The sequence below is a fragment of the Mustela lutreola genome, chromosome 7, assembly GCF_030435805.1.
Source record: "Mustela lutreola isolate mMusLut2 chromosome 7, mMusLut2.pri, whole genome shotgun sequence".
Taxonomy (NCBI): domain Eukaryota; kingdom Metazoa; phylum Chordata; class Mammalia; order Carnivora; family Mustelidae; genus Mustela; species Mustela lutreola.
This window is the reverse complement of record NC_081296.1, coordinates 137,508,193-137,532,487: the sequence shown is the minus strand read 5'-3', so window position 1 is coordinate 137,532,487 and position 24,295 is coordinate 137,508,193. Positions and strand designations below refer to the sequence as shown.

The following is a 24,295-nucleotide window of genomic DNA, read 5'->3' as shown; positions in this document are numbered from 1 at the left end:
AATTATTGGAGATCAACCCTTAAGCTAGACTTAGCTCTGGCAAATCGTTGTGACCAAGGATCAGAGAAGACTCCAAGGACATGAAATATCTTCTCTTCTGGAGAATTCGGCTCACTTGACCCTTTCTCAGGACTCTTAGCGCTGGTGAGACCTGTCAGGCCCAGTGGGGGAGGCCCTGGGGGGAGAAGCTAAAAGATCTGTTTTCTTATCTCAAATCTGCTAGAACTCCTATGACCCTGTGTGACTCACCTCCTAGAGCTTACCTTCAATTGACTTCCACTTGACCCTGTATTAATCAGGCTGTACTAGACAATGACAAAGGAACTTTCAAAACAATAGCATCCTATGATTTCAACCCACAATAACCCCCTTTGTGTTGTTCTTTTGTATCTTTGTTTTAAAGTCCCTGCCCCCACTAGATTATAAAGTTACTTGAAAGCGAGAATTGTGCCATATCCATCGCGGTACCTTGGTAAAATATCTAGCAGAGTACTTTTCACACAGTAGATGGTTTAAAGATCTGTTTGATTTATTGATTATATATTGGCAAATTTGGAAGAACCCTATCCCGAGCCTATCGATGATGACTTTTGCCACTGTTCCAGAGCTGAGAACCACCATCCTGAGTGGTTGTAACTGACAGGCTGGAAAAGCAATCAAGGTGGTCAACAGACAGGTGTAACAGACATTGTTATAGGGTGGCATGAAACTAACTCGCCTTCTACCCGCAGTTCCTTTCAAGTGCAGTAAAGAAAAGTGGGACCTTAAAAGATTAACTCGTCTTCCTTCACTTTGGGAATTTGAGGCTTGCCTGAGTTCTCAGGCTGTTTTCTGATTTCTGCCTTGGTATGTATGTGTGGCAGAAGGACTTTCGGGAGTTACGTCACAGTAAGCCATCACCGAATCTAGGCATTTGGGAACTTGGTAATGCCCGAGTCATGTTATCTATCAGATCCTGGGAATTTGAACTGTGAGGCAGGAATGAGATGTTTTAATTCGTGGGTGTGTGCGCATGCATGTTTATAGCCAGTTTTCATGCCCCCATGTCCTGTGTGTGTACCTTTATGTGGTGACATGTGACTTCACACTGTAGATGCTTTGTAAATTATGAGTTATTTACACAATGAACTTATTTTTTCACATGTGTGAGTGGGGTAGCAATTTTAGGCTTTCATCTCCTACTGAATGCAAGTTCTTGGGGTTATAGGGTATAGAATTGAATTTTTCTGTCAGCCAGTCTCAAAGCTCCAGGTTAATGGATTCAGTGAGATGAAAAATTCAGTGGGAAAAAATAAATCAATGTTTTACTCTACTATAGAGTACATTGTTCATTAGTCTGCAGATAGAGAAGAGCCAGCCTGCCTTGAGAACCCCAACTCTAATGTTTTCCAATAGGTATCGATAGGGTGATCAGGGGTAAGTTTCAATCAATAAAAAGAGTTGAGTTGTCAATGAAATGAAAGATCTCTCTGGTGTTTTGAGAGGGGGGACCAATCCCTGTTGGGGTTTTAAGGAGGCCTGGAAGTTAGGGTTTGTGCTTCTTATCAGGAGTCTCTTTAAGTTTATGCTGTCATCTCTTGGCTGTTGGAAACTGTGATTGATTGTCTCTGTCTTCTATAGCTTGGAATTGCAATTGGGTTCTTGGTCCCTCCTGTTTTGGTACCCAACATCGAAGACCGGGACAAGCTTGCCTACCACATCAGCATCATGTTTTACATAATAGCAGGCGTGGCTACTCTGCTTTTCATCCTTGTCATCATCGGTAAGGTCATTAGTAGACTGATGGGGGGCCATGAGGCAGGGAGGTTCTGCTGACTTGGGTGGGGACCTTGTGAACATGACCTTAGAATACCACGGACATTTACGGAAAGTAGATGCCAGGCTGCTAGTTGAGGTCTTCAAATGTCTTAGCCAATAGAGTGCTAGCTGTTCTTGTGTACTTTGTTAGCTGCTCAGTAAGGATTTAATTGTAATCAACCGGTTCCCCAATAAAACCTCACCAGAGTTAACGGGCAGGCTATTGATCCCTGTGATGAAACCCCCTGAGTGCTTATGATATATATCACAGGCACTGTGCTAAACATGCCTGATCTCTTTGAATCTTGAGGGAAATTCCCATCACCAATCCCATCAATCCCCTCTTTCCCACAAAGAGGAAAATGAGACTTAAGGGGAGTTAAGTAAATTATTCAACATTAGATGGGTAGTAAGTGGCAGAGATCACCTAACCCTGTGTAACTCCATACTCTAAATTTCTGGAACGAAACTAAAACAGAATTGACCCACAAACACTAATATTCTTGTAGATTCATCTGAGAATACGTGGGGACCACATTTTTTGAGGCTTTTTTGTTTTTTAAACTATAACAGGAATACATGTTGGTTATGGAACAATCTGAACAATACGAAAAAGCATAAAGAAAAGAATAGCCAAGGTGCCTGGCTGGCTCAATTGGTAGAGCATGCGACTCTTGATTGAGCTCAGGGGCGTGAGTTCAAGCCCCATGTTGGGGGTAGGGGTTACTTCAATAAATAAATAAAATAAATAATTAAAATAAAAAGAAATAACCATTAACTTAGACGGTACCAGTTAATCCCCACCACCAACCTCAGACAACCACTATTAATTTTATGTGCATGTACATTTGATCGTTGAGATATTGATTACTATATTTATATATCCTCTTTTATCATCTGAATGGTATTACATGTGTTGTGATAAATTCAGAAACAGCATAGTAGAGGCTTTTTAATTTTCAGTTAGTCATTCGCCTTTAAAGGTTAACCAACCAGCTTTCTTCCTAACATTCCGTCTCACGTGGTAAATAAAGGTCTCATTCTTCCCTGCCATCCCCACCTCCTGTTTTATGATCATGCACCCTGTTCCACTGTTCTCACTGAGTCACTCTCTCCCCTTGGGTTCCAAGATGAGAAAGTCTGATGGCCTTTCAAAGCTGTCAGGATATGTTGGGTGGAGGACTTGCTGTTTCTGGGAAGGGGAGAAGCTACGGGAGTGTGGATGGCCTCAGGAAAGAACAGTTCATCCAGGGTCCCTCTTACTCAACCAGACCTTAAGTTTCATCTTGTAACATGCCCAGCTTCAAATGCCTGCACTCGTAGCGGATGACCATGTGGTTCTTTGCATTTGAAATTCCAAAGGTAAGACATTTGTATGTTTTGACATTGTATTATCAAGCCAGAGAGTGGCTAATTGAGTAAAGAACTGAAAAATCTGATCTGAATTCTGGTTTGTAGTTTCTCCAGGACCTTGGAGAAATGGAAGAGAGATAGCCTCTTGCCTTGGTTTCTTTCCCCTCATGCAAAGGGAGGTGAATGGACAAGACAGTGGATGAATGGTTTCCAACACCAGGAAGTAATCCAGGAGTATTTCTGGAGAAGGAAGAAGCAGGGCTCTGAAGTTAGGGCTGGAAGGTTTTCTGCGTGGGGGGGAGGAAGGGCTTTGATCTTCAAGAGAGTAAACCTCACGTCCAGAGCTTCCTCTAACTAGAGACAGTCTATTGACCTTTCAGGAGCATTCTCATGGCGTGTGGAGAAGCTACATGGAGCTTGCCTGGACCCAACTTGGGGGGGAAGCAATTTAACCAAACAAATGGTTATACTTGTCTGCCCCCAGAACCTGAACAGCGATCAGTGCCATCAAATTTTTGTACCAGCTGTGCTGGAAATCAAATACAAAATGAATGGTTTTCGTGCTATCTCTCCCCAGTCCTTCCTACCCCTTCTGCAGGGGTATGTGTTAATTCTCTTGTCTCTTCACAAGGCAGACATTAGAGTGAGAATGTGACAAACTAGGAATTGACTTGAGGTTTTTTCCAACAGAAGAAGATCTTTTCACTTATTCAGGGAATATTCCTTGGCTGCCATGTGCCAGGCTCTCTGCTAAGCAGGGGCGACACGGTCCCTTCCCCTTTGGGAGGAGCTTTGGTGCTAAGCCATTCCCTGGGCTCACTAACCCCAAACTTTTCCACTTTCTCTCTCTCCATGTACTACTACTATGTTATTTTCAGTGTGCTGTGATATGTTATTTGCTGATTGATTATGGGACTCCTTGACCCTTGAATGCTGCGTGGGAGGCCCAGGGAGTGCAGCCATCCAGAGGCCATGAAGAAAAAGCCACAGGTGGTGAGAAACCGCTTCAAGAAAGAGGGACTGATGGATTTAATTGAAGAATTCATATTTCCTTTTTGAGTCTTTTTTAAAAAATGATTTTATTTATTTATTTGACAGAGAGACAGTGAGAGAGAACATGAGAGAGGAGAAGGTCAGAGGGAGAAGCAGACTCCCCATGGAGCAGGGAGCCTGATGCGGGACTCCATCCCAGGACTCTGGGATCATGACCTGAGCCAAAGGCAGTCGCCCAACCAGCTGAGCCACCCAGGCGCCCTCCTTTCTGAGTCTTAACCTTTTTTCTTGTCCACGTGTTAGCTCTGCAGGGGTGGGGCCATGGAGATTTACAGTGATATCTCTGTTTCTTTCCTTTCAGTATTCAAGGAGAAGCCTAAACACCCCCCCAGCAGGGCACAATCTCTGAGCTATGCCTTGGCGTCCCCTGATGCATCGTACTTAAGTTCCATTGTCCGGGTCTTCAAAAACCTCAACTTTGTGCTGCTTATCATCACCTATGGTAATGTGCACGTGTGTCCAAGAGTGTGTTTAAATTGGTAAAGTAAAACCTGATGTGTCTGTGTGTCTTTCTCTTTCCAAATCCCTAGTGTGTATATAGAGCTATTGCTCAGGGCCAACCCAGAAGAGTCAGTTGTGCCTCAGGGCCTTTGCATGTTCTGTGAAGTTCACTTAGAAAAGCATTCCCTCCCAAATCAAGTTGTCTTGACAAATGCCTGCTGATCCTTCAGGTCTTACCTAAGTATCACTGCTATAAAGGTGACCTTTACCTGTTTTATTATGCTGTTCCTGGTGCATCTTAACACTTACATTTAAAAAGAAAATTCCAGGTCTCTTTTCCCCCTAGACTATGAACGTTACAAGGGTAGGGATTTATGGCTTTTCATCTTTATAGTTCCTTAGCAGTGGCCAGCCTGGATTGGACACTCTAACAGTTATTTAGTGAATGAATGAATGAATGAATGAATGCATATATGAGTCTTGCCACATAAACCGGTCCCAACCAATCCTCTATCATTTTGTAACACTAACTCCTTTTTTTACCTGAATACAAGACAGCATCCCTCTTTTAGTTCCCTTTTTTGCTTTTGGTAAGATACAGTTGAATATGCATTAAAATTCTTTAAAAGATTTTATTTTATTTATTTTAGAGAGGGGGAGAGAGAGAGAGAGAAAGAGAGAGAAAGTACATGAGTAGGGAGAAGGGCAGAGGGAGAGGGAGAGGGGAGCAAAACTCCCAGCTGAATGGCGAGCCCAACATGGAGCTTGATCCCATGACCCCCAGGTCATGACCTAAGCTGAAACTAAGAGTCAGACACTCAACCAGCTGAGACACCCAGGTACCCTTACTAGTTAGTTTCTTAAAAATCAAGAGTCAACAGTTGTGTAACATGCTTAGTAACCATTAGAAGGAAAGAAACAAGGTTGGTTTGACATAATTTATGCTTAGTGAAACTCCAGTTGGCTTTAACCTTGTTTTTTGTTTTTTTTTTATAACAATAACATTTGCTATGTGCCAAGACTTCCCATGTATGATTTTATTTATTTAACTCTCATCATGCCCATGTGAGGTCGGTACCATAGTTTTCCCTATTTAACAGAGGAGAAAACTTAAACTCAAGACAGGCTAAGTAACTAGCTCAAGAAGACACAGCTTTGCATTGGCAGAGGCAGAATTCAAATATAGGTTTATCTAACTCCAGAGCCTACACAATTAATGCCTATACCCCTTTTTGAATTATGCCAGAGTTTCATGTTAGGCTTATTATCATGCTCTTTATCTAAATTAGAGTGTTTATCTGCGGAGGCACGAAAAGGTAGTATCACACACAGGAGAGTGGCATGCCTATTTTTTAGGCACTCACAAAAATAAGTGATCTCTTACCTGGAAAAGTGTTGGATGAACAGATTAGTCTTCAAGGTCTCAGGTCTCCATTTCTCATTCTTTCCAGCTTTTCCGTTCTGAGAATGTCTCTGCCTTCACCCATAATATACAGACAGACTTTCCAATACTTAAGATGTCCAATTAAAGAAGTTATGTGAGTTGGCCATAAGTAGGAGGCACTCATGTGTAGATGGGACCAATCACTTAGTGGGGATATTTGGAGTATATCAGGCCATATAGATGGATAGTAAAGCCACATGACCTTTGGGATCCCTTTCAGATTCAGGATTGCATGGCTCCAAGAACTTTTACTTTTCCTTGAGTTAAATATCTCAAGTGCATTGACTTTTGAACACCATAAATCTTTTTTTTTAATTTTTTATTTTTTATAAACATATATTTTTATCCCCAGAGGTACAGGTCTGTGAATCGCCAGGTTTATACACTTCACAGCACTCACCAAAGCACATACCCTCCCCAATGTCCATAACCCCACCCCCCTTCTCCCAACCCCCCTCCCCCCAGCAACCCTCAGTTTGTTTTGTGAGATTAAGAGTCACTTATGTTTTTGTCTCCCTCCCAATCCTATCTTGTTTCATTGATTCTTCTCCTACCCACTTAAGCCCCCATGTTGCATCACCACTTCCTCATATCAGGGGAACACATAAATCTTATTGCATCTGACATCAGGGTATTTTAGCCTACCTTGGCATTCTAGAGCAGATGAGTGCTTAATAAATTTTTTTAATGGGTGAGAATAATGATAGTGGTGATAAGTGGGCGATGATCCCAGTGTATAGGCAGGGAAGCAAAGCAACTCTTCCTCTTATTGCATGGCTGGTTGCTTATATGGTCTTTAATTTGGCAGCATTGTTTTAATACTGCACTTCTGCACATTCATCTATTTTGTTAAATGATAACACAGGAAATAGGGAAGCACTTCTGGAATGGTGGAGTGAGGACCTTGGATAATCTGTTCTTCCATAAAGCAACAAGTGCACTGGATTAAAAACATTGTCAAAATCAAATTTCCAGAACTCTTAAACAAAGGTTTGCAACAATCCAAGGGACATTTATTCAAGGGAAAAAAAATGACTGAATAACAACAGAAACAGTGAGCTTTGTGTTTTAACTTGCCCTATTCCAATCCGCCTCTCCCAGTCTCTGTGGTAGCCTTGACAACCAGCAGCCTAGCAGCCATGGTAGTTGGGAGAACCAGCAGCCTCACAGCCACTTGGTGGGGCAAAAACAATTCTGGAGCTCCCCCCAAAAACCCTGTTCCTAGGTCATTATATGATATCTGACAGTTCCCTAGAAGAGCCCCATTCAGAGGACTTGCTTTTATTTAACCTGACTCAGAGCTTGCTCTGTGGGAAAAGCACTATTTCCAAGGCATTTGTTGAAAATCATCACTGTTTAGTATCATAGCTGCCTAAGGTAGTAATAACCAGTTTAGGAAACAGGAAGCTGGCCAAAAATCTTGAAACAAAAATCTAGAGAATGAGATGGTCATAGGAGCTTTGAAAAGCTCTCACATATTCTTAGGAATTTAAATAGAAGTCCACATGCATATGAGCCCTAAACTCTCACCTCTGGCTGACCTTGAGGCTCTGGGCAGGGAGGAAGTGAAGGCTAAGGCAGGGTTGACACCTGCCTGCTGGAGCATTGAAGGAGAGCCTCAGACCTCATACAGAGGAGGTCCTTGGCAAAGGTGGAGACTTACTGGTTTAAGGTATTTAAGGAAATTTCTTTCTAATCATTACCTCTAAACTGATGTAGCAGAAATTTCAGCAGCTGCACATGACAAAGAATACAAACTTTAAAAAATTAGTCCAGGAAAGTCATCAAGCAAACAGCAGCAACAGCAACAAATCCCAGGGAGGGATGAGAATCTCATTTCCAGAGCTGACATGGTATTTAAAGTGTCCAGCTTTATCAAAAGATTATGAGACATGCAAAGAAATTAGAAAGAATGACTCATACACAAGGGGAAAAAAGCACTTAATAGAAACTGTTCCTAAGGAAGCCCAGATGTTGGACATAATAAAGATTATAAATCAACAATATAAATAGTGTTCAAAGAACTAAAGAAACCATGCCTAAAGAATGAAAAAAAAAAAAAAAGGTGGAGAATAAAGTTTTACCAAATAGAGGATATCGATAAAGACAGGAATGAAAAAGAACCAAATAGAAATTCTGGAATTGAAAGTACACTAACTAAAATGAAAAACTCACTGGAGGGCTCAAAATCAGATATGAGCTGGCAGCAGAAAGAATCACTGAACTTGAATATAGGTCACATGAAATTATCCTGAGGAACAGAAAAAATAAAGAAGAAAAATGAGCAGAACCTCGAGACCTGTGGGAAACCATCATGCAAACCAACATACACATAATGGGAGTCCTAGAAGGTGAGGAGAGAAAAGGTAAAAGTTAATTGTCATTTAAATTGGGATAGTGCTACCCAGAAAAACAATTTACTTCTGAGTCTCTAGGAGCATTTGACTCCATTGCAGAGATAGAATTTATTAACTTTTTTTTTTTCCATCAAAGGTCTGGGGTTATTCCAGTGAGAGAGAGTTAAACTAATCTGGATGTTTGCATATATTTAATTATAGTTAGAAAACTGCAAGCCTTTTTCCATGATAGATAATTGGACTTGGTGACTAAACTTTGGACCAACAAGGAAACGATTTTTAGGCTTAATAACAGATTCGGAAAGAATTTTATTGAGCTATTACTGTGTGTTAGACCCTCTGTTAAGTGCTTTACATAGATCATCACATTTAATCTTCAAAACAATCCCATGACATCGGTTCTCAACTCCATTCCATTTTATATTGAGGACGCTGAGGCTCCATTTAGTTCCTTGCCCACAACTGGACAGCTAGCAAGCAACAGATCTTGGATTTAAACTTCTGTCTGACTGATGCCGAAGCCTATCTTCCTCACCACCGTGCCATTTTTGTGTCCTTATGGAGAAAGGAACATCTAGAGACAAAGCCAAGCTCTTTTAGCCTCACTTGTCTCAGTGGTCCTTGGGTTTACCTCGGGGAGGTATTTCCTTCTTCAGGTTCAATCCTGTAAGCCAGCTGCCTAGGAGTTGCCTTCTCCTAAGATGCAGATCTTGAGTTCTGGGGTTTTCGAAGCAGGATCAACTTATATTGACCAGCCATCTTTGGGATTTGGAAATGATGGGGTTTTGACTTTAGCATCTTTCTAAGGCTTAGAGGTCATGTAAAGGCAGTGTTTGGGACTCAGTCCACCTAAGAATCACTGCTCTCCTCCAAATTAAATCTTTGCTCCAAATTACAAACAAAACAAAACCCTCTATAAATTCACCTAGATGTTTTGAAGCTCTCCCGAGTGTCCCACCACCCCCTCCTGTAGTTTCAGATTGGTCTTTGAAAAGGGAAATGGTTCATATTTTTTATATTGTACGTATGATGTTCATATTTTCCTCTGAATTACATGCACTTAAGAGCATGTGGCTTGAATCAAGCCGATGATAGCATTTCATGGGCATGTTTGCTGGACGTGGGTGAACAGGTCTTGGGATAAGAGCCTTGAATGCTGGAATGGTGAATTCAGAGTTGGCACGTATGGAATGAGTTTTAATGTCTGCTCTGCCAAATTACTCAATGTACCTCCTTCACCCATCCTGTGCCCATGAAATAAAAATCTCTGAAAATACGAATCAATTTTGGTTCCCACTGGAGTGCTCTGAAGGGAAATGAGAGCTTCTAAAGCAGTTGCATGAATCCACATTGCTGTTGTGTTGGTGAACTTGATTTCCTACATTCTTTCATTGGTCTGAACTGCATTTCACCAGGTAAGGAATAGCTCCCACGTAGCTGGTGGGATCTCCAGTACTGTCTTCTAGTGGCTTTCCAAGTCTTCCCCAAGCTGCTGAGTCTGCTGCCCAGAGTAGAGCCTGGTGAGGGCTTTGGAGGAATTTCAGGGGGCTTTTTCTTGTAGGCCTCTGGTCATACCCTTAGAGATACATTTGAGAAATATAATAAAGGCTGTCCAACTAAATTGAATGTCAGGTAAACAGCACATTCTTTTCAGCATAAACATGTCCCATGGAGTATTAGGGGCATATTTATGCTGAATATTACCTGAATTTCAAATTATAACTGGATGTGTTGTTTTTGTTTTGTTTTGTTTTCTAAATCTGGCAGCCCAGCTTAGAGAGGAGGGGGCAGAGATGGGTTTTGTATTGGATATTCCTGAAATCACAGGAATAAAAAAAATGCCTTTTCCTCCAGTAAAATACCACCCCCCATCCCCTTCTCCAGGTTTGGCAATGCAGGAAGACCCAGGGCTGGAACCATATTCTCTACAGGTCTGCCAGAGTCTAGGGGCCCAGTGGATCTTAGGATTTGTATCAGCAGAGTTGGGCAGTGGTGTGGCATAAGAGAATAACCTTTCCTAGGCTACCTTCTCCTTGAGTCCCTAGGCCTTGCTTTCACATGATCTCCTCTTCTGCCCTATCATCAATGGCACAACAATTGCCACATTGAAAAAAATCATTGAAAAGGCTTCTCTTCTAAAGAATGTCCTCAAAGGGAACACTATTCCATGTTGTCCCCCAGCCTTGCCTTCTGAATAATCTTCCAGTGCTGGACATCCAAACTCACAGCCCAGCACAGGAAGATTATCACCTTCCCTTGGGGCTTTCAAGGGCTTTACTACTGCCCACTCCCCTACTGGTTTAGGGAGGCTGATTGTGCTTCCTCTCAGATCCTACTTGAGAGTAGGCATAATATCCTTCTTGTGATTCCCTGGAGCTTTGATGAGGTGAGGCTGGCCCTTTAAAACGAGGGTTTACTACAAGTCCAGGAAGGGCCCAAGGGAAATGAACACAGAGTATCCAGAGCCCAGAGATAGAATCTGGGATCAGTGTTTCCCAAGCTTGCCTGATGACAGAATCGCCTCAGGTGCTTGGTTGAGTGTGTGCCTGAATTTCCCTGCCTTTCTTCTAGAAACTCAGTTTCAGAAAGTCTGGACGAGGGCCTGGGAATCTGCTCTTAAAAGGCATTCCAGGTGATTCTGGTTTGCAGCAGCATTGAGCAGCTCTAACATAGGGTCATTCTCATGGTCTTGAAGCCCCTTCTCATACCATTTGCCGCCATGTTAACCTGGGAGCCTGGGCCTAGTCTTGGACCTTCCGGATTCCCAAGGTCATTTACTTATGAACTCTGCTGAGTCTAAGAAATGGCTAGGGGGGGTTGTTGTTGTTGTTAAGTGGGCTCTACACCCAGCATGGAGCCCAGTGCATGGCTTGAACTCAGGACCCTCAGATCAAGACCTGAGCTGAGATCAAGTCAGATACTTCACTGACTTAGCTACCTGGGCACCCCTGTTGTTATTATTGTTGTTATTTTAGATTTTACTTATTTATTTAATTTTTAAAAAGATTTTATTTATTTATTTTATAGACAGATCACAAGCAGGCAGAGAGAGAGGGGGGAAGCAGGCTCCCTGCTGAGCAGAGAGCCCAATGCAGGACTCGATCCCAGGACCCTGGGATCAGGACTTGAGCTGAAGGCAGAGGCTTAGCCCACTGAGCCACCCAGGTGCCCCTTACTTATTTATTTAAGATAGAGACAGAGAGAGAGTATGTGAGTGACCAATGGGGGAGGGGCGAGAAGGAGAGGGACAGGAGCAAGGGGACTGAGCATGGAGCCCAAACACAGGGCTCCATCTCATGACCCAGAGATAGTAACCTGAGCCAAATTCATGATTCTGATGCTCAACTGACTGAGCCACTCAGGTGCCTGTTGTTATTTTTAAATTACAGATTCTTAGCTCTATTTTAGGAAAATCAGATTTAGTAGATCCAGGGTGAGGCCCAGGAATCTGCATTTTTAAACTCTTCTGCACTTAACTTGGTGTCTCATTCCTCTGGGAACCTGATAAAGGGAGTCAGTGAACTGCATTGAGGCAACATCACATATGATAAAAATGACCTCAGTGTTAAAAATGACTGTCTGGATTGGGGGACCTTTTCATATCTGCTAGGAGGCCATTCTTTGTGCTTCTCTGAGTATGCTGACTCTTTTAGCTGGCCTGTCCTCTCTGGGGCCCTAAAGCTATGCCTCTGGAGATGCCACCAGCAATAGTGGCTCCTGCGAGGTGTTAAACTAGGACGGCTGCCATGCCCATATTTCCCTGCACCTGTGCCATCACTGTGAGGCCAAAGAGGATGGGTTCTGGGTGGCTCCGTGATCTGGGCTTCGTGGAAGAGGAATCCCTGAGGCTGCCCTGCTCGTGAGCTGTGTCCTGTTACTTAGAGTCTTCTAGGGCATCTAATGTCAAGTGTACCAGTGATGGTCTTGTGAGCCTCAAAATTAGTTAAAATTAAGAACCCTGGTGAGCATTATAAAGTGACTTTCTGTATTTGTTTTAAAACTGGGTGCATTTTCCTCATCTATAAAATGGGGATGATAATATTAACTACTTTGCTATAAGGATTGTAAGATACCTAAACGGTATCTAGTACATAAAAATGTGCTACTGCCACCTTCCTCCCCATCCTCCTCCCCACTCTCCTCCTCACCTTCCTCCCCACCCTCTCTTTCACCGTCCTCCTCGCCATCCTCCTCACCACCATCATCATCATTATCATCATCGCCGTTGGGTCAGTTTCAGTCTCATTAAAGCTACTACAGCTTTGCACAAATGGCCTCATGGATTCTTATCGTGTATTCTGGTGTTCCTTTTATCCGTTGGATGAATTGGTGAGTTAGGAGAGTCAGCTCAATGCTCTTTAGGGTGCTTTCTGGTTTCAGATATGAGATTTTGTGTGACATTGGGCCAAAAAGAAAGCTGAATGGGGACAGAAAAGAGAAACCACCCACAGAAGGAGTGGTGTCACGGGTCAGAGGCCTGGAGCAGTCTGGAGGGGGGACAGGTCATCAGGAGGAGATGGAAGGTGTCCAGTGGTTCTGCTGACCCTGAAGGTCAATAGGTCAATGCTTGAGAGGAACGTAGACGGTTCTGACCTGGGAGTAATGTTTCTAGTGCCTGTGTTTCCAGGGCAGGGTTAAAGCAATCTGCAGGCAGTGGTGTGGGCTGAGAAATGGTTGAAATAGTTACTTTGGGTTGTTTTGGAGTCTTGAGTAGCCTCCTACTTTCTGGAGACACCACTCATAATGGCAGTGAAGCTGAGGACTTCTGACCTCCCTACCTGCCGGGGGAGACGGTAGCAATGGTCCAGCATAAGGCTGCCCCTAATGCAGTGTGTCTCCCTCCTTCTTTCAGGTCTCAATGCTGGTGCTTTTTATGCCTTGTCCACGCTGCTGAATCGCATGGTGATCTTGCACTACCCGGTAAGGTAGTCCCTTCAGCACGCTGAAGTGAGTGAGAGCTCTGTCCATCCCGGCAGGAGCTGGGGCAGTGGTTAACTCTAGTTCCCCTTGGACCCTGCCCTCGCCATTCCAGACAGTGTCGTATGGTGCTGTGCTTATGGGATTTGGAGGGAGACGGCCCTGGTTCTCAGCCCTAGCTCTAAATTGTATGACAGGCTGTTTAGCCTCTCATTCTCCTTTCTGCAAAAGAAACAATTCCTTATTGAAAGATTATTTTTTAGCGTTAGAAACTAATACTATGTATGTGTGCCCATATGTATATATTCATATGTTCTATGTATGTAAAGCACATAGCATGGCGCCTAGCTGTACAGTAGGTAAACCTACAGACATACAGATCATGTATGAAAGATTTAATTTGTAAAATAGGGGTTTAATAGAGTTTAATTTTGAACTCTTGATTGCTCAACTGGAAGCATTTCTTCTTCTTTTTTTTTTTTTTTCTTTTAAAAGATTTTATCTATTTGTCGAAGAGAGAAGAGGAAGAGTACACATAAGCAGGGAGAGGGGCAGAGGCAGAGGGAGAAGCAGGCTCCCCGCTGAGCTAGGAGCCAGACTATGGGACTCCATCCCAGGACCCTGGAATCACGTTCTGAGCCAAAGGCAGAAACTTAACTGACTGAGCCACCCAGGCATCCCTGAAAGCATTTCTTAAATGTTTTTGGAACCAGCAAGGGCTGGATCCTAGGAGTGGGATACTGTGTGTCCTGGAGTCAGGAATCCCAGGTCCAACCCCCTTTTGAAAGGAGAGGGGTCTTGGGGTACCTGGGTGGCTCAGTGGGTTAAGCTTCTGCCTTCAGCTCAGGTCATGATCTCAGGGTCCTGGGATCAAGCCCCGCATCAGGCTCTCTGCTCAGTGGGGAGCCTGCTTCCCCCTCTCTCTCTTCCTGCCTCTCTGCTTACTTGTGATCTCTCTCTGTCAAATAAATGAATAAAATCTTTTAAAAAAGGACAGGGTTTTCACACTTGCAGAGGTGGTAGGCCACTGTGGCTAACGTGTTCCCATTTTGGAGTTTGACAGGTCTGAGTTCAGATCCTAGCTCTGTTCTTAATAAATGCCTCACGACTTGCCGCTAGCAGGTTCATCTCACTGTGCCTTGTTTTTTTTTTTTTTTTTTTTCCCATCTATAAAGCGCAGACTATTGATTTCTAACCTCACAGTGGGGAATTTTGAGAAGTAAACGAGATTATATAACTGTCATCTTCCTATTCTTTTTGGCACTAATAGCTCAAAAATAAATAAATAAAAAACAACAACTAAGCACAGAATATTTGGATATATGTATTTCGGTCTCCCTGTTTGTGAAATGGGGATAATGACAAATAAGATAAAAGGGCTGCCGTAAAGATTAAATTTAAAAAGATCTACTTCAGAGTGGCTCTGGGACAGTTCGCTCACCTTGCCCTGGTATGTTCAGAGAATCAGCTCAAATGGAGCCTGAGTTACTTGCCTTTCTTTCCCCCGTCACCTCCTGCTGACTGTGCTCTGTCTGGTGTCTTGTCCCATTCCTGGGTGATCACGAGGCTGTGGTTTTCCCAGGGGGAAGAAGTGAATGCTGGAAGAATCGGCCTGACCATCGTCATTGCAGGAATGCTTGGGGCCGTGATCTCAGGCATCTGGCTGGATAGGTCCAAAACCTACAAGTAAGTGTCCTCCTCTTGGACTGACAGTTGGGGACCCTTATTTTGAAATGACACATTCCTCAGCAGTTTGGCTCCAGAGGGTTGGGTGTGAGAGTTGGGGGGTCTCAGGGGTCGAGCGGTTCACATTTATCTTCTCTAAGCCTCAGTTTCTCTATTTATTAAATGAGGGAAATAGTACCCATTCCGTGGGGGATCTGATAAGATCAGAGACAGAGAATGTGAGGCCTAGCCCAGTATTCTTTCCCCATCCCCCCATGTAGTTTGAGAAAGGGGTAGATGAGGGAGAAATGAAAACAAAGGTAGAAAAATGCCAGCGGTTGCAAAGTTAATGGAAACCCCAAAGAGTGGCGATGAGGAAGTGATGCCCTACCCCGTTTGCCTGGCTGCCAGGGGTTAAAGCAAGGTGGATGGGCTTCCTCTGGATTACACCGTATCATCTTGCTACTGCTTATACATCCTTCGTAAATACCGTGATGGTCTTGGGGCCTGAATGCCCAGTGTGTTTCCAGGAGCCCTGAGCAGCCTTTCTAAGATTTTAGTGTATGCCAGGCTCAACCAAGATGCTTATTAAAAATAGATTCCTGGGCCCCATCCTCATGGCTGCCAGGTCAGTGGGGGAAACCGCCTTTGTAAAAAGCAGCTCACCCAGTGCCTCAAGCCAAATAGCCAGGCTTAGAGGAAAGGCTCTGGTGAATGGAGACCCGACACCCTTCCCTTTTTGTTGCTCCTTTCCAGTGCTGTGTATACACTAGGTGCTCGATTAATGCAGGTCAGCTGGGGAGCTGCCGGGGTTGTCCTACCCTAGGGCAGGGTGGCTGGTTTGTCGAGGCCCCCAAAGCGCCCAGTGTCTGGAGGTGACAGACAGTGGCAGACCTGTTCTCTGTCACACAAACCCGCTTCTGTGAGGCTCTGGTCAGACCAGGTCTGACTCTAGCTGCCCCAGACAAAGGGCAGTTGAGGTCATCCCTGGGGATGTGGCCGCCTGGCTGAATGTGACGTGGAGCCTGGCTTGGCTTAATGACTGCTGGGGAGGTTGGCTGCCATCTCGTCTCTGCCATCTGTCAGTGGCTTGCTTCAGCCCTGCCCGAGGGCAGTGAGGACTGGCCACGCCCCAAAACCAGTGAACAGCAGTGTCCCTCTTCCTGGGGCTCGATTTGTGGCAGGAGAAGGAAGGGATTGGAATGGTGGTGGGGCTGGGATGTGCAGCCAGATGACTGAGAAGAACTAGAAAATACAGGGAAAGGGCTGAGGGCACACTTGAGGATGTAGACACCACTGTTTGCTAGTGTCCCTGATGTCCAGCTTCTGCCATCAGTGTGAGATCCTTTTCACCCTGTGCTATGACCCAGGCAGAGAAAGATGCTCTGTGACTGGGGCATTTCAGTGCCCCATTCTCTTCTCCCTGAGGTTCCCAGATTTGACCTGTTTGACATGGTGCCTCCAAAATTGGGGGGGTCACATCCTGTTATATGAGGCTGGGACTACTTACAGTTTTTCTAAATGGGTCATTGGTTTAAAACAAAGCTGTAGTGGGCGCTTGGGTGTGGCTCAGTGGGTTAAGCCGCTGCCTTCGGCTCAGGTCATGATCTCAGGGTCCTGGGATCGAGTCCCGCATTGGGCTCTCTGCTCAGCAGGGAGCCTGCTTTCTCCTCTCTCTCTCTCTGACTGCCTCTCTGCCTACTTGTGATCTCTCTCTGTCAAATAAAATAAAATAAAATCTTTAAAAAAAAAAAAAAAACAAAGCTGTAGTTAAGCAAACTTGGTAAGAGGGGAGCTTGTATGGCCGGCAGAAGAAATGGGTGTCCATGAAGTTGTCTGCTGTGGGGTGGGTGGGACCAGACGCAGGTGCAGGGTGGAGAAATGTGGATGCCCGTCTGTCCTCCACAGCTGCTTTGAAGCCCTGAGTGGAAGGGGTATCCTTTGCAGCCTCTGGCCTTGAGCTTTTCCAAAGAGGCAACCATGTAGTGTGTCTAAGTGTGTTAATGTATCAGGTCCTGTGTCCAGCAGTAGAAAGAGCAGCATACGTTTCAGATCCCAGGGCTGGGTCCAAATCCCAGCTCTGCATTTACTCAGTGGGTGACTCTGAATTAACCTAAGGGGCCTGTGCCTCAGTTTCCTCATTTGCAAAATTAGGGGTAGTCATACGTTTCTTGTGGGGCTTTTGTCAGGCTCGAGTGAGACAATAAATGCACGTGAAGCACTTAACAGAATTTCTGGCATCCAATAAATGCGGGATTAGTTTGATATAACCAAAGTATACATCTACTGACACCCCCACTGTGTTTCTGGTTTCAGGGGGGATGAGTGAGGGTTTTTGGCTTTCAGTGTCTGACTGCTCATTTCGTGGGAAGGTGGGCAGGGGGGATGGCGGAGCCCGCAGCCTGCCATCAGCAGGGCAGGGGGAGGAACATAGGTCCGGTGGCAGGGGTGGGGCTGCGGCAGAGTCACGAGTGGGCAACGTGGGAGGAGAAATGTAGGGAGGGGCGCACTCAGGGCGGACCTCCGACAGGAAGCAGCAGACGGCTGATGGTCCTTCTGAGAGGACTGGCAAAGGGGCATGTCATGGGGAGTGGGCAGAGCTTTCCCATTTGGGCTTTGGACTCGAGCACTTAGTTCAGGGCTGGAGAATGTTCTTGCTTAGCTTCTGCTGTCTGGAGCGGAGCAGTTCGGGTTTGGTGAAAAATCTGCACTGCCCCCGCGCCATTGGCAGGAGGAAGTTCCAGATGACAGAGAATCTAAAAACTCATCTCACTGCCCGCCACGGCCACTGGGTCTTGGGGCAAAGCAGACCAGCAGGAGGAGGTGGCTTCTGAGCTAGTCCCGCACGCCACTGCTGCCTGACTGGAGCTGATGTTTGTTCTGTGGTTTTTTTGTTTGTTTGTTTGTTTGTTTGTTTGTTTTTTGGTGGAGGACAAGGAAAGGAGAGGGTTGTGTCCTTCTTGCTTGGGGTGTAGCATGATATTGTTGAGAGGGTTCTGTGGGAGTTAAACACACACATGTAACAAGAGGGCCTCATCCTCTCCTGGGCTTCCCCTTTATAGCACTGGCCACAGTGTATTTAAATAACTACTTGTGTGATCATTGGTTCAGTGTCCATCAACTTTATGGCCAGAAAGTTCTGTGAGAACTGATGTCCCAGTACACAGCAGAGGGCTTAACACATAGCAGGTGCCCAAATGATACTTGTATAATGAATGAATGAATAAATGGTCCTGTTATAGTCAGAAGCCAGTGACTCAACTTCTTTGTCTCTGCTTTTAGAGAGACAACCCTGGTGGTCTACATCATGACGGTAGTGGGCATGGTGGTGTACACACTGACGTTGAACCTGGGATACCTGTGGGTAGTGTTCATTACCGCTGGCACAATGGGGTAAGTGTGACCTCTGACCTGTCTAGCAGGAAAGCGGCATCCTATGGCTCATAGTGCTGCCACCATCCTTGGAAGCAACACTCGTCCCTTTGTTGCCTTCTCATTGATCTCTGGAGATGTGGAAATCATGGCCAGAGGTCTTGTTTACTTGCAACACTTCAAAAGCCTGCCCGGAGCTTCCACGCCATTGGGATGGAGTCTGTCCTTCACAGAACTCAGGGAGGCTAGGAAATGTTTAGAGTCTCTTGTAGCTCTGCCTGGGACAGTGGGGTGGGCAGAAAAAGTGCACAGGGCTAGGAATCAGGAAGTCTGGGTCCTGGTCCTAGTTCCGCTGCTGACCTTTAGATGACAGGTGCATCACCTAACTGCCCTGAGCCTCAGTTTCCACATCTGTAAATGAAGATAAGAGTGGCCTGTCTTGTAGGGTTGTTGCAAGAGTGAGAGAGAAATAAGTGTGAAAGTAGCCCAAAGTGTGGTACAGATGTAAGAAATTAGAGTTGGAACTTTCTGGACCTGTTGTATGAGAAAGCGCAGGAGACAGCACATCTTCCTTGGGGGTCCCCCTTATTTTCCTGTGGGCACTACATGAGTGTGTGTGTGAGAAAGAGGAAGTCAGAGACAGAGATACACAGACACTCAGTCCTTCTCAGCTGGTGAAACTCCAGAGGGAAAAAGGAGGACACTGAGATCCTCCTTCCAGGTCCCAGGGAGCAGGGAGATGCTGTTCAGTGTCCAGGGAGTTCCCACTGCCAGCACGGGGCCTGCAGACCGATGATGCAGAATTTCTCAACTGAGGGCTGAACACCGCAGGCATCCCCATCCCTTCTGCCAATGCTGACAGTAATTGATGGTTGGGCATAGAAGAAGCTGGGGACACCCAGGGGGCTCCTGAACATGAAGCCTCCATAGGAACTTCTTCCTGACCTGCAGGGGTATCTCTTTCCTTGGTCACCAGAGGGATGGCCTGGAATATCTTGGTGACCAGAAACAAAGCAGAAAAAGGAGTTCTAAGGAGGGTGAGGTGGGCTCCCTTTCCTTCTTGTTCTTGAATTCTCCACCACCTTGTTTCTGTGATCTGGCCTTCAGCTTCTTCATGACGGGCTACCTCCCGCTGGGATTTGAGTTTGCTGTGGAGTTGACATACCCAGAATCGGAAGGCATATCGTCTGGCCTCCTGAATGTATCTGCCCAGGTAGGACTCTTATTTGGCTCTTTTTTCCCTACTTGACTGGGCTGCCGCTGGCATTGTATCATGACGGCTCAGTGCTCCCATGGACTAGTTGGCCAGGCCCTTGTTTCCAGTCTCCTTTGTGTCTTTCCAGGTGTTCGGGATCATCTTCACCATCTCCCAGGGCCAAATTATTGACAACTACGGAACCATGCCTGGGAACATCTTTCTCTGTGTGTTCCTCACCCTTGGAGCAGCCCTCACTGGTGAGTTGGGGCCTTAAGACAAGATGGTGCTTAGGCCGCTCGTGAGCTTAGGCTGTTGGCGATTTGAGACCTCAGTGTTTTGATTGATCATACAGATCGGGGGTACACTTGCAGAGGGGCCGAGGGGAAGGCTTATTAAGAAATGTGTTTGAGGGGCAGTAGCATATTTTGGTGGAATGAGCCTAGAATTTGGTGCCAAAAGACCCTTGTTTGCATCCAAGACTGTGACACTGACCTCCATAGCTGTTTGACCTTGGGCAAGTGGACCAACTTCTGGAAGGCTCACTTTCTTAAACTATAACATGGGGGTTGTTGTAAGGACTAGCGCAACATGTGCAAACTCCCTGGCAAATATAACGGGTATATAAATGAAGGCCTATGTCATCATTGGCTTCTGCCTGTCAGGCACATCAGTGATCCCCAGGCTCTGTCAAGCTGGTGGTGGGAACCTCCATCTCCCTGAGATATCTATAGGTCTGAGATACCTGTGACCCTTTGGAAAGTGAGGACTCCCTCTCTTGGGTGAACTTCATCGTTGGTCTCTTGTAAATTCTGTGTTTTGGTGTTCTTTCTCAATCTCTTGACCTCAGCGTTCATTAAGGCAGATCTCCGGAGGCAGAAAGCAAACAAAGAAACTCCCGAGAATGTGAGTATGTGGAAGCTTGCTGGGCTGAAAGCGGGGTCCCAGGCTTTGTTTGAGGCTGTGGCAGCATGGGGGGCCGGGGGGCTCCCACTCTGGGGGGCTCCTACTCTGGAGGCCATGAGATCAGCTCAACTCACATAAACATGGCGCCCAAGAGTTTCCTGGGTGAGTGTTCAGCATGGCTGTTGTGCTGCTCTTTCCTGGCCTCTTCTGCTTCCTTCCCTTCTCCTGGCCTCCCTCCTGTGGTCCCCAGGATATGTCACTGTTGTCACAGTCTGCTGAGCAGCAACCCCTCCTTGGATCCTGAGACAAGTCCCGAGACCCTGGCTCCACTGCTTTCGCCCAGGGTTCAGTGGCTGGAGAGGAAAGGTGGTGGACCCGAGGCAGTGGTTCTCCTTGCATGTTCCAGCCCCTTAGTGCAGTGGAGCTGGAGGGTCTGGCGCCAGTGCATTTCCAACAGGGCTTACAAAGGGCGAGTCAGGGAGTAGGCATTGATGGTGGTAGACGGGGGAGGACTAGGGGTATGATTTAGAACACAAGAGGGTATCCCGTCTGCTTTAATCAGCTAGGGACTATTTCAGTCAAAATGTTAGGTATCAAATCAGCCAGGATGAAAGCAATTTCAAATGTGAGGAGGAAAAGTGGGATATTACTTAAAAAACAAACAAACCACCCCAAAACCCATTACAGAGATAATTAATACATGTTCTTTGTAGGAAAACTAAAAAAATACAGAAAAGTATATAAAATTTAAAAATCATCTGTAATATCATCACCTAGAGATGAAATGCTGTTTTTTTTTGCAATACTTACATGTCTGTATCTACATATAATATGTATGTATATCTATATTTGTTATATGTATGGATATGTAAATTTTTTTTAACATTTTGCTATTTTATTTATTATTATTATTATTATTTTTTTAATTCTTTAAAATTTTTTATAAACATATTTTTATCCCCAGGGGTACAGGTCTGTGAATCGCCAGGTTTACGCACTTCACAGCACTCACCAAAGCACATACCCTCCCCAATGTCCATAACCCCACCCTGCTTCTCCCAACCCCCCTCCCCCCAGCAGCCCTCAGTTTGTTTTGTGAGATTAAGAGTCACTTATGGTTTGTATCCCTCCCAAACTCATCTTGTTTCATTGATTCTTCTCCTACCCACTTAAGCCCCCATGTTGCATCACCACTTCCTCATATCAGGGAGATCATGTGATAGTTGTCTTTCTCTGCTTGACTTATTTCGCTAAGCATGATACGCTCTAGTTCCATCCATGTTGTCGCAAATGGCAAGATTTCATTTCTTTTGATGGCTGCATAGTATTCCATTGTGTATATATACCACATCTTCTTGATCCATTCATCTGTTGATGGACATCTAGGTTCTTTCCATAGTTTGGCTATTGTGGACATTGCTGCTATAAACATTCGGGTGCACGTGCCCCTTTGGATCACTACGTTTGTATCTTTAGGGTAAATACCCAGTAGTGCAATGGCTGGGTCATAGGGCAGTTCTATTTTCAACATTTTGAGGAACCTCCATGCTGTTTTCCAGAGTGGTTGCACCAGCTTGCATTCCCGGATATGTAAATTTTTTTAAACAAAGATGGAATCTTCTGCTTTTTTACTTGTGAACACCTTATCAGGTCATTATAACATGCTTCTCATTTCTACACAGTGTTTCAATGAGTGCACATGGATAAACCATGATTTTTTTTTTAAAGATTTTATTTATTTATTTGACAGACAGAGATCACAAATTGGCAGAGAGACAGGCAGAGAGAGAGGGGGAAGCAGGCTCCCTGCTGAGCAGAAAGCCCTATGCAGGGCTCGATCCCAGGACCCTGGGATCATGACCTCAGCCAAAAGCAGAGGCTTTAACCCACTGAGCCACCCAGGTGCCCCCAGGATAAACCATGACTAAACAGTCTTGCTGTCTGTGGACATTAAGGTTGCTCTCAATCATTGTTATAAACAATATCATGACTAAAGTCCTGGAAGCTGAACCTTTGTGCATGTTCCCAAGCACACTATTTACTTGAGAAATGGATCCGTGCTCACGCACATTTTTAAGATCTTGGTACATATTGCTGAACTGTTGTTGAGAAAGGTCCTATCAACACTATTAGAGTATATTGCTCTAGAAGTGTAGGAGTGCCAACACGGAGGCCTTATCATTTTGGAAAAGCTTGCCAGTTGGTGAGGCAAAAATGGTATCCGAAAGAGTATATTTAGTATTGTAAGGACATATGTGGGCAGATGGATGACAAGCTTTCATTGATTATTTGTCTTCTGATATCACACTCTGGAGTTGGCGGGCCTACCACTCTGGAGTTGGTAGCATGTGGAGGGCAGAGCCTAGCGCAGGAAACTCAGTGGGGAGACAGGGAAGGCCTTGGAGCTGAAATGCTGCTCTCTAGACTGGCGCGAGGACCCTGCCATGACCTCCATGAGGATGGGCTTTCACCTGGCCCCACTATAAGGAGGCATCAGGGTTTGAAATATAGAGTGAGCCTGGGAACAAGATGCCTATAATAAAACAGGAGAGATTTCTTGTGAGAAGGTTTCAATTTGGAATGTGACATCTTGTGTCAAGGGATAGGAGATTTTGCTGTTTACTTTGTAATCTGTGTTTGCGTTGGTAGATGTAGGCAAACAGGAAGAAAGAAAAGGTCACCTATAACCCTAATACCTGGAGATTACCTGGAGATTAACATTGCGGTCTGTCATTCAGGGTTGTTTTGTGGGAGTCTTCGGGAGCAGGTTGGGGTCCTAGCCTGCTTGTTTGCTTAACAATAGTTTGACAAACTTTCCACAGTTACATTCTACCACCTCGTATCTACGTGGATATATTTCCATTTCCTCTTGTTTAATATTTAGGTTATTGTGATTTTTCACTATTCTCATGGGCGTATCTTGGTGCACAGGGACCAGGTTTGTTAGTCAAGGTTGGAGCTGTTGGCTTGGTCATCTTCTGTATGGAGTATAGGAAATAGCACTGAGTAGAAGTAAGGAGACAAATCCGGGGACGGTACTCCAAAGTCTGTGTCCCTGGATAACTCACCATGTGCCTTTGAACCTCCCTTGCACCTGGGGAAGCCTATTGTTATGGGAAGGTCAGAATCATGGTGCACTGACACCCTGGGAAGGCAGGGCTGTCACAGAGCCTCCCTCCTCTGGAACCCACCATTATGTACCCCATGGCAGTCCGTGTAAGGGAGACCCGGCCATCGGCACACAAATTCATGATCAGTGCCAGCTGAAGACAGGGCACCCAGCAGATGTGGCCAGAGCTGCTCTTTCTAATCAGTGAGATACACAGTTTTGGTTAAAAAAAAAAAAAAGAAAGAAAGAAAGAACATCTAGCTTGGGGCTAATGGCTAATTGAGATGATGAGAATCTTGGTTTGGGTTTCCGTTTTTCTTCCAGTTGGTGGTTCTCTGCTAGAGACAGCGGCTGTACTTCTGCCCCCACTAATCTCTGTTTCTGGTTGTGATTTCAAAGTGCTGGCTTTGGCAGGGGCAGGCGTGCGTGGGCGTGCACGTGTGCGTGAGCGAGAGGCGAGAGGCTGCTTGATTGACGTAAGCAGGCGGCTGGTGGCCTGAATGGAAGCTACTCATGGCTGAGGCTGAGCTGCTGGCAAGGAACTGGCAAGAGAATGGGCAGGTTGGGTTTCTACAGCTGTTGCCCCAGCTGCGGACTAGGCCTGGGACAGTCCCTAGGGGAGAAGCACCATGTGTCCAGCTGGCACTGGGCCTGTAGATGTCCCTTGAGCTCTTGAGTGGTGATGG

The 24,295-nt window shown here is 45.4% G+C and overlaps 1 protein-coding gene across 1 annotated transcript in view; it reads left to right on the top strand.

Annotated features, from left to right (window-relative positions):
* FLVCR2 (FLVCR choline and putative heme transporter 2) overlaps window positions 1-24,295 on the top strand; it is a 53,133-nt gene that overhangs the window by 26,337 nt on the left and 2,501 nt on the right. Inside the window, exons 2-9 of the mRNA XM_059182766.1 lie at window positions 1,621-1,762; window positions 4,505-4,645; window positions 13,298-13,365; window positions 14,945-15,048; window positions 18,310-18,420; window positions 19,507-19,612; window positions 19,743-19,854; window positions 20,445-20,500. Coding sequence (XP_059038749.1) covers window positions 1,621-1,762; window positions 4,505-4,645; window positions 13,298-13,365; window positions 14,945-15,048; window positions 18,310-18,420; window positions 19,507-19,612; window positions 19,743-19,854; window positions 20,445-20,500 — 840 coding nt within the window. The remainder of the gene's footprint in view (window positions 1-1,620; window positions 1,763-4,504; window positions 4,646-13,297; window positions 13,366-14,944; window positions 15,049-18,309; window positions 18,421-19,506; window positions 19,613-19,742; window positions 19,855-20,444; window positions 20,501-24,295) is intronic.